Source organism: Melanostigma gelatinosum (genome assembly GCF_949748355.1).
Source record: "Melanostigma gelatinosum genome assembly, chromosome: 2".
NCBI classification, from domain to species: Eukaryota; Metazoa; Chordata; class Actinopteri; order Perciformes; family Zoarcidae; genus Melanostigma; species Melanostigma gelatinosum.
Genome location: NC_136635.1, coordinates 7,805,438 through 7,819,361, shown reverse-complemented (window position 1 = coordinate 7,819,361; position 13,924 = coordinate 7,805,438). Strand labels below are relative to the sequence as shown.

General features: G+C 44.7%; 1 protein-coding gene across 1 annotated transcript in view; it reads right to left on the bottom strand.

Annotated features, from left to right (window-relative positions):
• Positions 1–12,343, bottom strand: part of LOC306791609 (plakophilin-3-like) — a 28,658-nt gene extending 16,315 nt beyond the window's left edge. The window contains exons 1-6 of the mRNA XM_079288410.1: positions 12,115–12,343; positions 4,971–5,059; positions 2,106–2,731; positions 1,624–1,747; positions 1,231–1,435; positions 893–1,052 (exon numbers count right to left, since the gene is read on the bottom strand). Coding sequence (XP_079144536.1) covers positions 893–1,052; positions 1,231–1,435; positions 1,624–1,747; positions 2,106–2,731; positions 4,971–5,059; positions 12,115–12,319 — 1,409 coding nt within the window. The 5' untranslated portion in view covers positions 12,320–12,343. The remainder of the gene's footprint in view (positions 1–892; positions 1,053–1,230; positions 1,436–1,623; positions 1,748–2,105; positions 2,732–4,970; positions 5,060–12,114) is intronic.
• Between the last annotated feature and the right edge of the window lie 1,581 nt (positions 12,344–13,924).

Sequence of the window (13,924 nt, the reverse complement as noted above, 5' to 3'; positions counted from 1 at the left end):
TCACCACTTTGAAAATAAAAGGTACTTTTTGGATCTTACTGCACTTGCATGTAATTCTATCTCTGAATTCAGAGACTGCATTCAGTGAAGTCAGCACAAAGCGACCCTCTATTCAAATGTACCTTTGAGGACAGGCGCTTTAATGAATCAAGGACTGGTCTGATAAATTCTGCTGCTGTTTTGTTCCCAATAGAAGCAACCCATTGCTGCCCCTATTCTCAACTGTGATTTGTGCCTCTGCCTAGCCAGCAACTCCATAGCAACGGCAGTCGAGGTTCATGGATTCTAGTATTTAGTGCCATTCAGCAGACCAAACTGAGGGAAACAACATGGAGGAGTATAAGAACATTGGTTTTTGGAGTATCATTGCTACTCTTCAAGCAGATCCTCAGACTTTTCATCGAGCTCCATCGTCACGTCAATATTTTGATTTCACAATACTTTTATTGATGACAAATAACTGCGAAACATGACTCTCATCAGCCTCTGAAGGCGGCGGACTACGCCGTCGGGAAGTTAGGAAAGACCTACGAATAATTCCAGGCTGAACTGGCCGGGGGTCATAGATTTTTTATTTATTTTATTTCTGAAGTCAGTAGTTAGTGTATGGTCCTCGCAGACAGCACAGAGCCTGTCAGACTGGGCCAGTCTGACACTTTTAATGTTTAGGGGGCATACGAGCCTCGTTTTTGTTGTAATCGAATTGGCGTTTTCAAAGTCTCAAAGTCCCGGTGCGTCTCTGAGCCTTGGCTGTACTTTGTGTACAGTGCTAATTGACAAATTGGACAAATTGAAACTTTTGGTAAGATGACACTGTCTAACCCAGAGTGTTGAATCAGAGCCAGTGTTAGACACCGGGTACTGGGTTGAGCAGGCTCTCCCGTGGAGTCACCTGAGGCAGCCGCTGGTGTTGTAGAAGATGTCTCTCTCAGGTGGACTCAGTGGGACGCTGCTGCACAGAGGAATCAGTACTTTCTCCGTCAGCTCTGACAAAGCTTCTTTGGACAGCTTCTCCTTCAGGTTGTCTCTGGAGGACAGATTCCACAGGACACCTGCAGTCAAAAACAAACTGGTTTTTATTCAGCTGTCTGAATACCTGAGTATTTTGAACCGGTAATATATGGATAGAGAGGACCCAGTTGCGACGCCTGGATTACAGGTGTACATCAATGCACGGACATAAGGTCATATCGGGATTCAAACCAGTCTGAGGTCAAAGACCAGCACTACCTGTGATGGTCTTCCGAAGCTCCTCGTCAGGTTTGTCGAGGATGCTGACGAGGCGCATCACTCCACCGGCGTCTATGAGTGCCGCCTTATTGTCAGCGTTCTCGTAGATGAGGTTCCGCGCGGCGCCGGTGGCAAAACACTGCACTTCTTGGTTGTCACTGGAGAAGAGCTGAACTAGAGCTGGAACGCCATGCAGAACACGGACCTGAGAGAGAGAGAGAGAGAGCGAGAGCATCAGGAACAACACACACCAAATACACATATGGAGATGAGGTGCTGGTAATGGACACCCGGCAGACTTAATGAAAAAAGAGCAAACGGACAATTAAAGACAAAGAAATTGCAGCAAATGAGGGAAATATGACCAAACGCGTCAACGTGCAACCGTGTTACCTGGTTTTTGGCTTCGTTGCAATGGTAACACTTGTGTTGTATGTATGCAGCTCCCAGAACTTGCAAGGCAGCATCTGACTCGGACAGATATCTGACAGCTGTAGCCATGTCCAGACCCAGCATACTGCACACACACACACACACACACACACACACACACACACACACACACACACACACACACACACACACACACACACAAGTTGTATGATCATTTTCAGCATTGATTAATCTGTTTATTATATCTTTCCAATTATCAACTCATAATTTTGTCCATAAAATAAATCAGATAAACATAAACGTTTTTTCAAAATGTCTGTCACACAGTCATAATGGAGTGAGACTCCTTCAGCCTGTCACCACCTCTGCATGGTAACAGTCTTATGTGGAAACAGCACACATACATTTGACAGGGCAACGATTGAAGACGACCCGGGCCAGAGGTGACACAGATGTTTACCCAGGTAAATGAATGGCCTCACCCTTCCAGTGGGTCATTGCTGTGTATCGATCCTCCGTCCAAGATATCCACTCCTTTCCCGACACTCCTCAAACTGCGGAGTGAGGCGGCCCGGTGGAGGGTGGCCTGACACTGCCCTGTCCCCATGCCGTGGCTGGCCCTGGACACGTGCTGCTGCCACTGTGTCCCCCAGCCGTCCCCTGCCATGGGGGCCCCCCTGCCGGTCCCCACCCAGCCCTCCTGACCGAAGGCAGAACCCTGCTGCTGCTGGTAGTGCTGCTGTCGGTTGGTGATGCGACTGATGGTGCGGTGGGAGGGGCCCTTGTAGGTGTACTGACACGGCTGCTCCTCCTCCTGCCAGTAGCCTCTTTCCTGGGCCAGTGTCCCGCTGAGGCTGCGCCTTAGGGAGCCGAGGGGAGGCACAGTGATCATGTAGGAGGCGTTCTCTGGAGGAGGCAACACGATGATAGGAAGTGCCTCCTGGTCTGCTTGGCACAGTGACTTGGTGCGTCTGTTTCTGCTGTGTGACTGATGGGAGGACCGGAAGCTGCTCTGGACCACGCTGGTTTGTTTATGGCCCGCCTTGGAACTGGTTTCCACAGCAGAGCGAGAGGAGAAACCAGAGGAGCGAAGTGGTACTGTGGGCTTCTGCAAGGTGGAAATAAAAGGGTTAGCAGACAGTGCAGCAGGGAAAGATGAATACCTTTTCCCCCGAATTTCTGACATAAAAAGACAAATTGGCATATAACTTCCCCTGTACTGCAAAAAGTAGTAGATAAGCTTTCACAGAACAAACAAGAAGAAAAACATGTACTACTAGTATTTTATTTTCTTAAAGGTGCTTAATATGGAATACGGAGAATATCTATTGCCTCCACACGGCTCGAAACGAGGACAAGGCTGAGCAGCTAGCAGCTAACGGTGCTAACTACGGCAACAGTGCTGACAGAGCTAACACTGTTAACCTGAGGGGGGACGGCCCTATCAGCTGTAACCACATGAGAACAGCGTAGTGCCGCGGCCGTAAGCTAGTGGGGCACAACAGAGAGACTGACCCGCCGGTCCCGGCTGCGTACACAAAGCACAGAGAAACTCAGATTAAAACACACACAGAGGGAGAACGGCTTCCTTATCTGCTCAGGTAGACATCACTCCACTCTGACTTTATGTAGCACATAGTAGTTTGCTGCTATATTAGCACCCTTAATAGTTTTTTACAGGAAACCATGCTCGAGGCCAGTGAAACTGTCCAGGACAGCACTCAGGTGTTGTGAGGCGTTCCACAGTAAACAGCTCTTCATTCTCTCCTTCATCAAAGCTTGGCTACTGTAAGCTGCAGGAAGCTCACTGCTGCCTCTGCATTGTGAGAGCGGCCTGTTAAAAGCCAAGAGACCAGCATCCTGTGTATACTTTACATTGTTCTGGATTTGGTCAGCCGGGTTAGACAATTAGAACAGAGAGGAAACGTTATTCATACACATTACTGCCGCTTTGCATTCCAGTGTGTGTGTGTGTGTGTGTGTGTGTGTGTGTCTGTGTGTGTGATGAAAAATATCCTGCTCTTTTCTGAGGAATGTTAATGTTTTAGACAGCTATAGTTAAAGTACAACATTCATCAATTTCCTGCATTTCTGCATTTTACTACTGTATTTTATTTCTTACACAGTTTTTTTTTAAATGTTTTAATGCAATGAATGTTCTTAATTGTTTTTAAATCTCCTTTTCTTTTGCCTTATGTTTTGATGCTTTTAATGGTTTTATGTGAAGCACTTTGAATTACCTTGTTGTTGAAATGTGCTGTACAAATAAACTTGCCTTGCCTTGCTATTACGAATTACAACTTTGGTCTTATTTCATAGTTTTGACATCTTGGAACACACTGACATCTGAAGTGTCAGACAGACTGGCTGTAAACAAGCTGACAGTTTATCCAGATTATGTAAAGCACTTTATTTGGAGATAAAAATGAAGGTAATACACTTGCTAAGAATCCCTCTTTGCACAGGAAACCCTTCAGGAGACCTGCACTCAGTACAGTAGGTCAAAGTTGAAACCAGTCACTTAAACTGTTGGATGGTGTTTACAACAGACGGTTATTCATTTAGTCATTTTCTAACTCGTTTTATCTACCCTGGGTGTGTCTGATAGTCTGACCGCTTGTGTTCTGTCAGACATAGCGATGCAGCTGCCCTTCCATGTCTCAGCCAGGGTCACAGCTGTCACCGAGGTCATGTCAGGATAGTCAGACTCACCAGGATGTGGGTATGATAAGCCTCCATTGGGTGCCTTTTTCAGACAGAATTCTCCCCTGCTCACAGTATCTGTTTGTTACCTTTTTGCAAGGGACCAAAGACCACAGAGGCAAAGAGACGAAACTCTGATGCTTTTTTGACAACTGCCACTAGATGTTGCTGCAGTTGTGTTGCGGCCATTTTGGACTGATCGTGCCAGTGAATCTGTCGCCGGAGATGCATGCATAGACGTCTGTAGATCTGAGGATTCTTTTTTAGGCTAACCAACTTCCCAGGATGAATACTTTAAATACCCCTTATTTATATCTTATTTTCTTAAATCCTGGCTCCGGACCAGATCTCAGCAATTAACTTGGGTAGTTCAATCTCAAAAGCAGGTCGCTTGTGTTGTGTATCTTTGGACTGCATGAGCAAACTCCACAAAGAAAACCATCAGTCAAACTTACAAGTCTCTGGCTGGGAAACTATGACTTCTCACGAGTCCACACAGAATATAATACCTAAACCCTCCACCAGTTCTTGTAGTAATATCAAAGAGCCATCCTTACAGGACACTGTAAGTGTAAAGTTTTAAGTTGTTGTGTTAATATGTTCTTGCATATTTACAGTGTAATGCAGTGGCAGGCGGTACTCACAGACATGACGTGGGTGGGTGTGTGTATCATGGATCTGGAACTGAAACCAAGGGTGTGGGAAAAGCTCTTGGCCTCAGGATGGTTGTAGTCTAGAAAAAGGAAAGAAAGAAACATTAGTGTTTCTGATCATCATGCCATTGATGGTTCTATGTATAACCCTTTATGTTGACAGTAAAAGCAAGATCGGATAGTTTTTACAGATATTCAGCTTTATGAAAAGCACGGACCAACCATTAATGATAGGAAGATGTAGAAGATTATTACTTGCAAGACTTCATACTCTCTTTCCAGCTGATGTTACCAGTTGGAAGGGAAACTTGCTTTTTTTTGTTTCGGCTGGGAACCAACTTTTCGGGTTCTGAACAAATTTATTTTTTGATCAAAATTCTCATAACGTTTCAAAATTAGGTGGTCAAACTGTAACGGAACTCGTTGAATGTTGGTGGAAAAGGGATGTGATAGTTTGATCCAAACCCACATTTAAGTCTTTGTATATAACAGTGATTGGGCAGAACGACTGTAAAACCAATGAATGCCCTGAACTTGACAGATGATAATAATGTACACAGACATCAAGGGACCTTCATATAGATTGCAGAATGTGTGAACACTCTCAGACTCATGAGCACATTATACTGTCAAACAATATACACGAGTGAGCTGCTATGAGTTGAGCAGAGAGAGGAAGGCGGGCGCTGCCTGAAGTCAACGGCTTGGAGAAAGAAACAACACACACCATCCAGTCCAGCAGGACGGAAGGAAAGGAGGGAGGAGATGCTTCTGGGAGGGGGTCTGGCCCTGCATGCCTGAACATAAGCATCATCAGGTCAGGGGCGAGGGAAGCTCAGACACGACCACCGCAGTTTATGTAATCCGGTTATTTTATTACACAGCAACAGAACCACATGGATGGCAAACACCTTTACATATAAGGAAGATTTAATTTGCACAAAGTAAGCCAATTAGATTCAATGCATCAATATTTATCTGAACATTCCTCCATTTTTCAAATCTTATCCTCAGCCCTAACAAGAGCTATGGGCCCCGTAATTAGTTTTTTGTTTTGTTTTAGCTGGTAGTGATCCACGGGTCGACCCGTGGGTTCTGGGAAACTAAGAAAATACCACGAGTTTGGGCGGGCAGGTCAAAAAGTGACAAAGCAGCGCCCCGAGTAAGTTAGAAACATTGCGTGCAATAGTCCACCTTCTCTTCCCTTCTCTCTTTCAAACACACACACACACACACACTCACACACACACTCTGGACAGCTCCCGAGTTGTAGCTGCAGCAGGATCAGCATCAGAGCCGTAGCGCTCAGTCCTCGTCTCGGTCCGCTAATATAATGCATCAATTTGGCACTTGACGGGTCGGGTATGACATATATTGATTTTTAGGCGAAAAAAACAATCTAATCTGGCAACTCTGCTCGTGGATATGTTTGGACATGCATGATGATGGCGGACAGATCAAGTGTCTTCACGTGGAGATAGTCTCACTTCTTAACGTTTGTATAGCCTGCGTTGCTTAGTAGATCTCATTGATGTGATGTGATTACAAATGAAAACTGTGTGTCAAATTGAAAAATAAAACACGATACACTTTTTCAGATTCCACATATGGGAAATACAGCGTACATGCAATATACTGCTACATATGACATTTAGAGCATTAATATAGCAGCAAACAACCATTTGCTATGTAAATATATGGTGGAGTAATGTCTACCTGAGCAGAGAATGAAGTCACTCTCCCTCTCCTGTGTGTGTTGTAATCACAGCCACGTGAGTGTGCCCCACTGGCGGGCTCTGCACTGCTCTCACATGACGGTCACGGCTGATAAGGCCGTCTCGACCGACAGCATATCATCCAACCTCCGGTTCCCCCTCAGGGGAACACTGTTTGCTCTGTCAGCACGTTTGCCATAGTTTGTACCATTAGCGCTGTTAGTAACGTTTGCTAGGAGCCGCCAGCACAGGCGTGGCCATGTTGAGAGCCGCTGAGAGGCAATCGAAGTGCTCCCAATCTTGTACAATGCACCTTTAAATTACCCCCATCCATTTCTGTGTAGAGTCCCCTTATTACCCTGCCTTCAAACTTGACCGTCTTCTGATTTCAGACGTGGTCTCACAACATGCCATACAAACTCCTTCTGCTCAAGCATTACATGAGCTTTTCTGTGTATGTTTCTGACCTAGCTATCTATCTAGGTCATGATCCAGGAGAGTGGGAGTGTCTCCAGTGGTGGATCTATTGGAACGTCGAGCAAATATCCAGACTTCTCTGTCAGGGTGTCTGACGTTGTCTTCAATCTACCCTAGATGTGTCTTTTAGCACTTCGTTGAAGGTTTGTGAATGACATATCCACTGTATTACTGCTTCAAATACTGAGAGGCGTACCACTAAGTCAAATGGTTGGGTAACAAAAACCACACTCGCATGCCATGAGAAATCCAGATTATGAGAGTGCTGCTATCTTTAGTATGTTTTTAATCAACTCCTCTCTCAAAGTTTTATGACCCTGATGAAGTCCAGATGGCTTCTACAAAACAAGAAGCCTCTCAGTGATTCATCTATGTGTTGCGTATGGAATGTGTGCAGCTCCTCTCATTCGCCAGTATTGGGTCATTGTATCCAGCCGAGCCTGTCTCAACCCTGTGTTCTCTCAATCCGTCCTTCGTCGCAAACTCTTCTCCCGCTGTCCCATGACATCCAAAAAAACAACCTCCAACACCTTGGTCTCCAACACTCTAATCTCCACCCACAATAACCAGAGTCGTAGAACTGCACGCAACATTAGTTACTCTCAACAATGCAAAAGCGTGCGGTGAAACACGCAACATACTGACGATCTAACAGGCCTAAAAGATTTGTTAAAAGAGGGTGCAAGCATTGTAATTGTCACTCAACGGCTCTCAACATGGCAACGCCTGAGGCTGAGGCTTGTAGTAACGATGCTAACGGTGCTGTACAAACTATGGCAAACAGAGCTCCCAAAGTTTACCAGAGGGGGGAGCCGGAGGTTGGGCGCTACCTGGTGGTTAGGATGGTTACTATGTGCCCTTTGCTTGTTATCTCAATCAACTGTGAATCTAACTTTATTCACAGCAGTTGAGAATATGGATGTTTTCACAGGCTGTCAAACTTGGTAGTTTTTAGAGGTGTTTCACTTTCTTTTGGATGTGGTTACAAGAACAATCTCGGTGAAAAAAGACACGGCTCTGAGTTTCTGGCAGTATATCCAACACGCTTGATGTTAGGTCTCAGGACAATTAAAGGCCAGAGGTGCTTTAACCGTTATTGTGTTATCACAATGTAAGTACATCCAATTTTCTCTGATGTTTAGCCCTTGAGTTTTTCTGACCCAGTGATAAATATGAGACAATGACAGCAGGCCTGACCCCACCGGCCAAAGTGCACACTGGTCTAGAATAGACTCTGATAACGGGCTGTGAAGAGGAGATTGGAAAGGAATGTTCCACACACTGGGTGGTCAATGAGTTTAGGAGGGGTGATGAACCAGACATCAGCTAACCTTTTTTAAATTACAATTTAAAGAGTAGAGTTCATTCACACTCACTCACACGGAGTTTAGCATTATTCTGCTCAGCTCACGCTCTCCATCTGTTTCCTTCGCTTTCTTTTTTTTGTTTTTTTGTAGCTGGACTGCTTCCAGATTATGTTGAGTTCAGACTACAATGTGTCAACTTCATCCAACTTTTTTCTCTTTCAGTGGCATCCAACTTGACATGTCACACAAAATAAATTCCAAACTAAGGTCACACCAGGTAATGTGCTGATTTCCTGACAGAATTTTACTTATTTGGACGATAGAAAAGAAAAAATTAACTAAAATATGCTGACCTAACTTCAAACACCACACCTCTTTACCATAAAACACATTTAAAGTCAAGCTCACATTTCAATGTTCCTTACTTTTGTGTTAGGAAATCGAAATTAAAGTAATGCTGCAGTTGTTGTGCATGTTTATCAATTTTAAAAGCAGGATAACAGAATTCTTTGGCATATTTGAGGAAACAGCATCTCAGCCTCGAAACGCCGACTGGGCGTTTCCCATCCAGGCGCAGCAGATGACATGGAGTGGATGCCTAATGTTTGATTAAATCCATATTATAGTGTAGCTTCCGTTAACTTTTGATAGGTCTAGATCGGGTGATGGTTAATCACCAGGCGGTCAAAACTGACAGCAACATGTGACCAAAGTAGCCGAACATTAAGTTCTTAATTTTGCTTTTTAAAGTGCACCAGATGGATGCATTTAACTTGTACAGAAAATTTACAGAATTTTCTTAAATTTTCTTAATTTTCTAAGGATTTTTCTTTTCTTTTGTGAAATTTCACAGAAAATTTCAGTAATCTTTTGGTTTTGCCTTTTTTTCCACCTAAAACTGCGAATGCGTAATATTTCGAATGAAAAAGGGATCCATGTTGGCTTGGAGATATACGTTGTCATTTTACTGGTGAAAGGACGCCTCACTCAGGCTTACATGCAGCTTTCAAAACAACATCCTGACCCCCGTGTTGGGTCAAACTGAGGTGCGGCCGTCTTATCAGACAGGAGAGGGAGTAGCGGTCCATTTCTCCTTCCTCTCCCTTACTTTCCTTTTAAAAAAGACGAATGCGAGGTCACGACTCGGCCCGCAGTGAGACGGATCAGGATCATCTGAGAGGCTGACTGGAGAGAGACTATCAAGAGACGGTTCTGTGTGCTCAATATTCACTTCTTAATTAATGGAGCAGCTGTTCTCACTCAACGTGTGAACAGTCAGAACTATGAGACCATCCTGACCGGACCTGTGATGTCATAATTAAAGTTTCCATAGAGAGGGGAAAAAACAGGAAATGAGCAGGAAGTAACACACTCATGGTGCGGTTCTCCTAGTGCACAAATACCAACCTGTGTAGCAGACGAACTACACACAACTATATATAAACAGCTATTCTGCCCTATTTTACATACATTCTGGGTAAAACCGTGACATTTTATACATTTATAAATGTGTCATCTATCAAAAAACGACGAAATGGCTTTTTAAGGGTTAGGGTTAAGAATAAACTGAGTGGTCTTTCCACTAGAGTCCTGTAACATCAATGCTCTGGAGACTTTGGAACAAACTGGACCACCATAATAACAAGTTCATGCTTAGCTTTAACACAGGGATGCTAACAGCTCTCTTGCTGCGCCCCTGTTATCAGAGCCAAAGCTGGAGCCCAACACAGTCCTGAGGTTTCTATTTTGTTCAAAATTCCACACCATGATGAGATCCTTCGTGACTGCATGTATAATAATGTTGCAGCGGTGCGCGTATATTCTCTCCTGACAGTTGGGTACGTGACATTTGATTTTGGTATGCGGCTCTGCGTGTCCTCAGAAACAAAATAATTAGCTGTTGGCTTAATTTGGTCCAATGACGTCTACATCTTCGAAAATTCAGGAGATACAGTTCTTCAAAGCAACAGAAGCATTACTTTTTCCCATAATGCAACTGTATGGCATCCCTCATTTGACCCTCCCTGCCTCCTAAATGCCCACGTCCGTCATGCTTTCTTTCACCTCCGGTCTGTAATGCAGATCTTCTGTCAAACACGAGCTGAGTTGACCCCTGATGACGTCGTCGGGGTTGGAAAACTAAAGGTAGAGCATTGCTGACTTTGTGACTTTTTTCTTAGTCTTTGTTATCGACCGGGCGCCAACAATTCAGAGGCTTATCTTTTAGAGTAAGGCCGTTTAATGGTCACATTTACCCCCAAAATCCTTCCTGCCTCTGGAGCCAAACCCAGAAGCTCCCTCTTGTGTGTTCAAAGGGTGTACAGTTCCACTACAGGAAAGTGATACGGTTCACCCTCAGAGCACTCAGATCAAAGAAAAACGGCATATATTATACACTGGCCTAAAACAGATACCTGCTGTTTCGTCTCTAACTTACACAGAAAGTCACATCATTGTCACAACATTGTGAAGTAAACGCTATAATGTACAACACTGTAAACCCATGGACACTTTAAAGTCCCTGTAATGTAAAAGCACCACACAAAATATCATACAAGTATGTGTTGTTAACACGCCACAGGCACTATTATAATGTACGCTCTTACTGGAATAAATAGGAACAGCCAGAGTATTCAACAATCAAATTAAGTTTGATTCAATAAATACAATACAATAAACTCAGGTGTTGGTCAAGCAAGAAAACGCACTATGGGGATATTTACAGGAGCATTGTGGTAAATACGGTATCATAAAAGTGTTACAGAGCCAACAACGGTTCACCAAACGCACAATTCAATCTGCATAGTGTCGAACAATTCACTGGTTTCAGTTGGTTTGACCATCTATCTGTGAAATCACTCGCCTGTGCCTGGTTTTTAAGTTAAAGTGTTTCTCATTGGAAAACAAATGTTGGACTTCAATATCGTTTGTATGAATAACAACTGCTCATGTGACGATTTAATTTACACGTATTTCACAGAGACTATTTATTTATTGAACTGCCAGAAAACACGCTATATATATGGTGATATGTGTATCATTATGGCCATTAAGATTTTGGCCAGCCCCTAAGCAGCAGGCTGTTTTAAGCACAAAGCTGTGATAAAACACACCGCACACTACCAGCCAACTGCCAGAGCTGGCAACGAAGCTTACGCTGCCAAGTGATCGGACACGTTTGCTGGAGGAGATGGTGGAGACTAAAAACGGAGCTAAAAAGGAGACCAGACGTTAGACTTTACACCCATCAGGTGGCCAGACATTTCCAAAACCGAATGTTATTGGCTGATAATAAGTCACTGTTTACAACCTGTTCCATCGCCTAAGTGGTAAAACAAAAGACCATAGCAGCTGTAATGCTTCCTTCCAGTAGTGCAGCCTATTGATCACTCAGACAAAGTGGCATCAACAGCCCAAATGTTGGTCCATCTGTGTGAGTACAGCTGCACCTTACATCACTCTGCTTTTTAATTCCTTATCAGTGCGTTTTCTACTGGTGAGCCTGTCCATGTTATTGCATAATATGTATTTAATGGTCTGGCAGCAGCAGTAGGTGCTTCAACCTGCTGTATGTTGGCTGGAAAACAACATCTGGAGGAGGACTTTTTTTTTTTTGAACGCGATGCGGTGGCTCACCTGTCGATCCGATCAGCGCGTCGTCCAGACGGGGCAGGGAGGAGGACCTCTTCTCCGCCAGCCGCATCCGGACCTGCTCCCTGACCCTCCTGGCTTTGGCCACCGGGTCCGGAGACGGGCCGTCCGAGGGAACCACGTAAGCGGTGCAGGAGGTTTTGGGCTGAAGAGCGGACAGAAAACAGCCCTCCGCCACCGCCACACTCATTTTCAGTGTTAATAAAAAACGAGGTCACACTCGGGACAAAAAAAGAAAAGTAAAGGTAGGGGGGGTCCTGCAGCGGGGAGGGGGGGGCGCGCCTCGAACCGGTGTGAGGCTCCGCTGTCTGCGCGTCTGCTGCGAAATGGAGACCGGTCAGCGACTTTAACTGTCTGGAGGCGGGACGTTCAGGGGGGGGGGGGGGGGGGGGGCAACAGACACCCACCTAGTGACTGTCAGGACGAGCGCGTCTCCGAGAAATGTCACGCCGCCCGGTTTACTGTTTTCTTTTCAATTAACACCGGCTACTGATGAAATGTTGTTTATCACCACATGTAACACAGGCAGGTCTTATTGCTGGTGGCGAGTTGCAAAAATAACCAACTGCAAAATGTCCTCTCGTATTTTATTTGTTTGTTTGCAACATTCTATCTGCGTGTAGTTAATGTAAGCGAACACGTGTCGCAATATATCAATATGAAAGATGTTTTGAATGAATTGAACCGTTCTAAAAAAAACTTGAAGGTTGCACAGCCTTTTTAAAACATATTATTTTAAACCATATTGAAGTGTGTAGCGCGTATGTTGACGCTGATCAAAACACCTCACGTGAACTCAGGTTCTTTGCAAAGTAAACAAACTCTAAGCTGACTACCACATACACTTTCCCAGAGAGGAGGGCTGTTGCACAAGTGCACGGTCGGTGGGTACGGCTTACCGGCAGGTCTGATGAAATCCAGATGATTGGAAGTGGATGGCCCTGGTGTCCTCACCTGACATTGTTTTTGTTCTTCTTTATCATCTGTCAGCCTGAATCTGACAGCTGCTGCGAAGGCCTCCTGTGTAGGATGTGTGACTTTAGTGACTCCCAGTGGTGTGAGCAACAAACACAAAGTGCAAATAATAATGATAAAAACAATTTGTCGGGACATTGATAGCCTAAAACTCTAGAGTGGAGACGGTGTATTGTGTGGAGATTCTCTGAGGTGACGTGAAAGCCAGAGGATCACGAGGAGTGCAAGAGGAGTGTCTAAAACTGGAAAGAGTGAATCCGCAGGTGAGCAAGCGTGTGCTGTGTAAACTCCTCGGCACTCTTGTTTGAATCTCCTGTGATCTCAGGCAGAAAAAACTGTGACCAGATGTAATAAATGTGTCATAAAATGTTAGTAAACCTCCATATTACGTCACACGTGTGCGTATGTTGCGCAATACCTTAAAAAGAATCATTCCTATCCCAACCGAAATGATGACTGGAGCTGGCGGGAGGGACAGGGTGGAGTGAAGTTCAGCTGAAGCAGTACAAATAAAATATTGCTCCCAATGCTCATGAAGCAGAGGAACAGGTTTCCATGTGAACACAAAACGCTACTGGTGAGGTGAGGTTGTCATTCACCTCTGGATCCAACTCTTGCATAATATCCTTTTTTGGCCAACATTTCAAATGAGTGGCAGTTTTGCCAGAATAAGCAGAGCTTTCTTTGTTGATCAGGATTGGGTTGTTTAAGGGCTCAGGAATGTGGAAACAATGTCATCACCCCGGAAGCTGGCATGAGAGATGTTGGGGGTTTGGTCTGAGGAGCAGCAATAAGTCGGGGGGAAGAGAGCCTCTTCCCT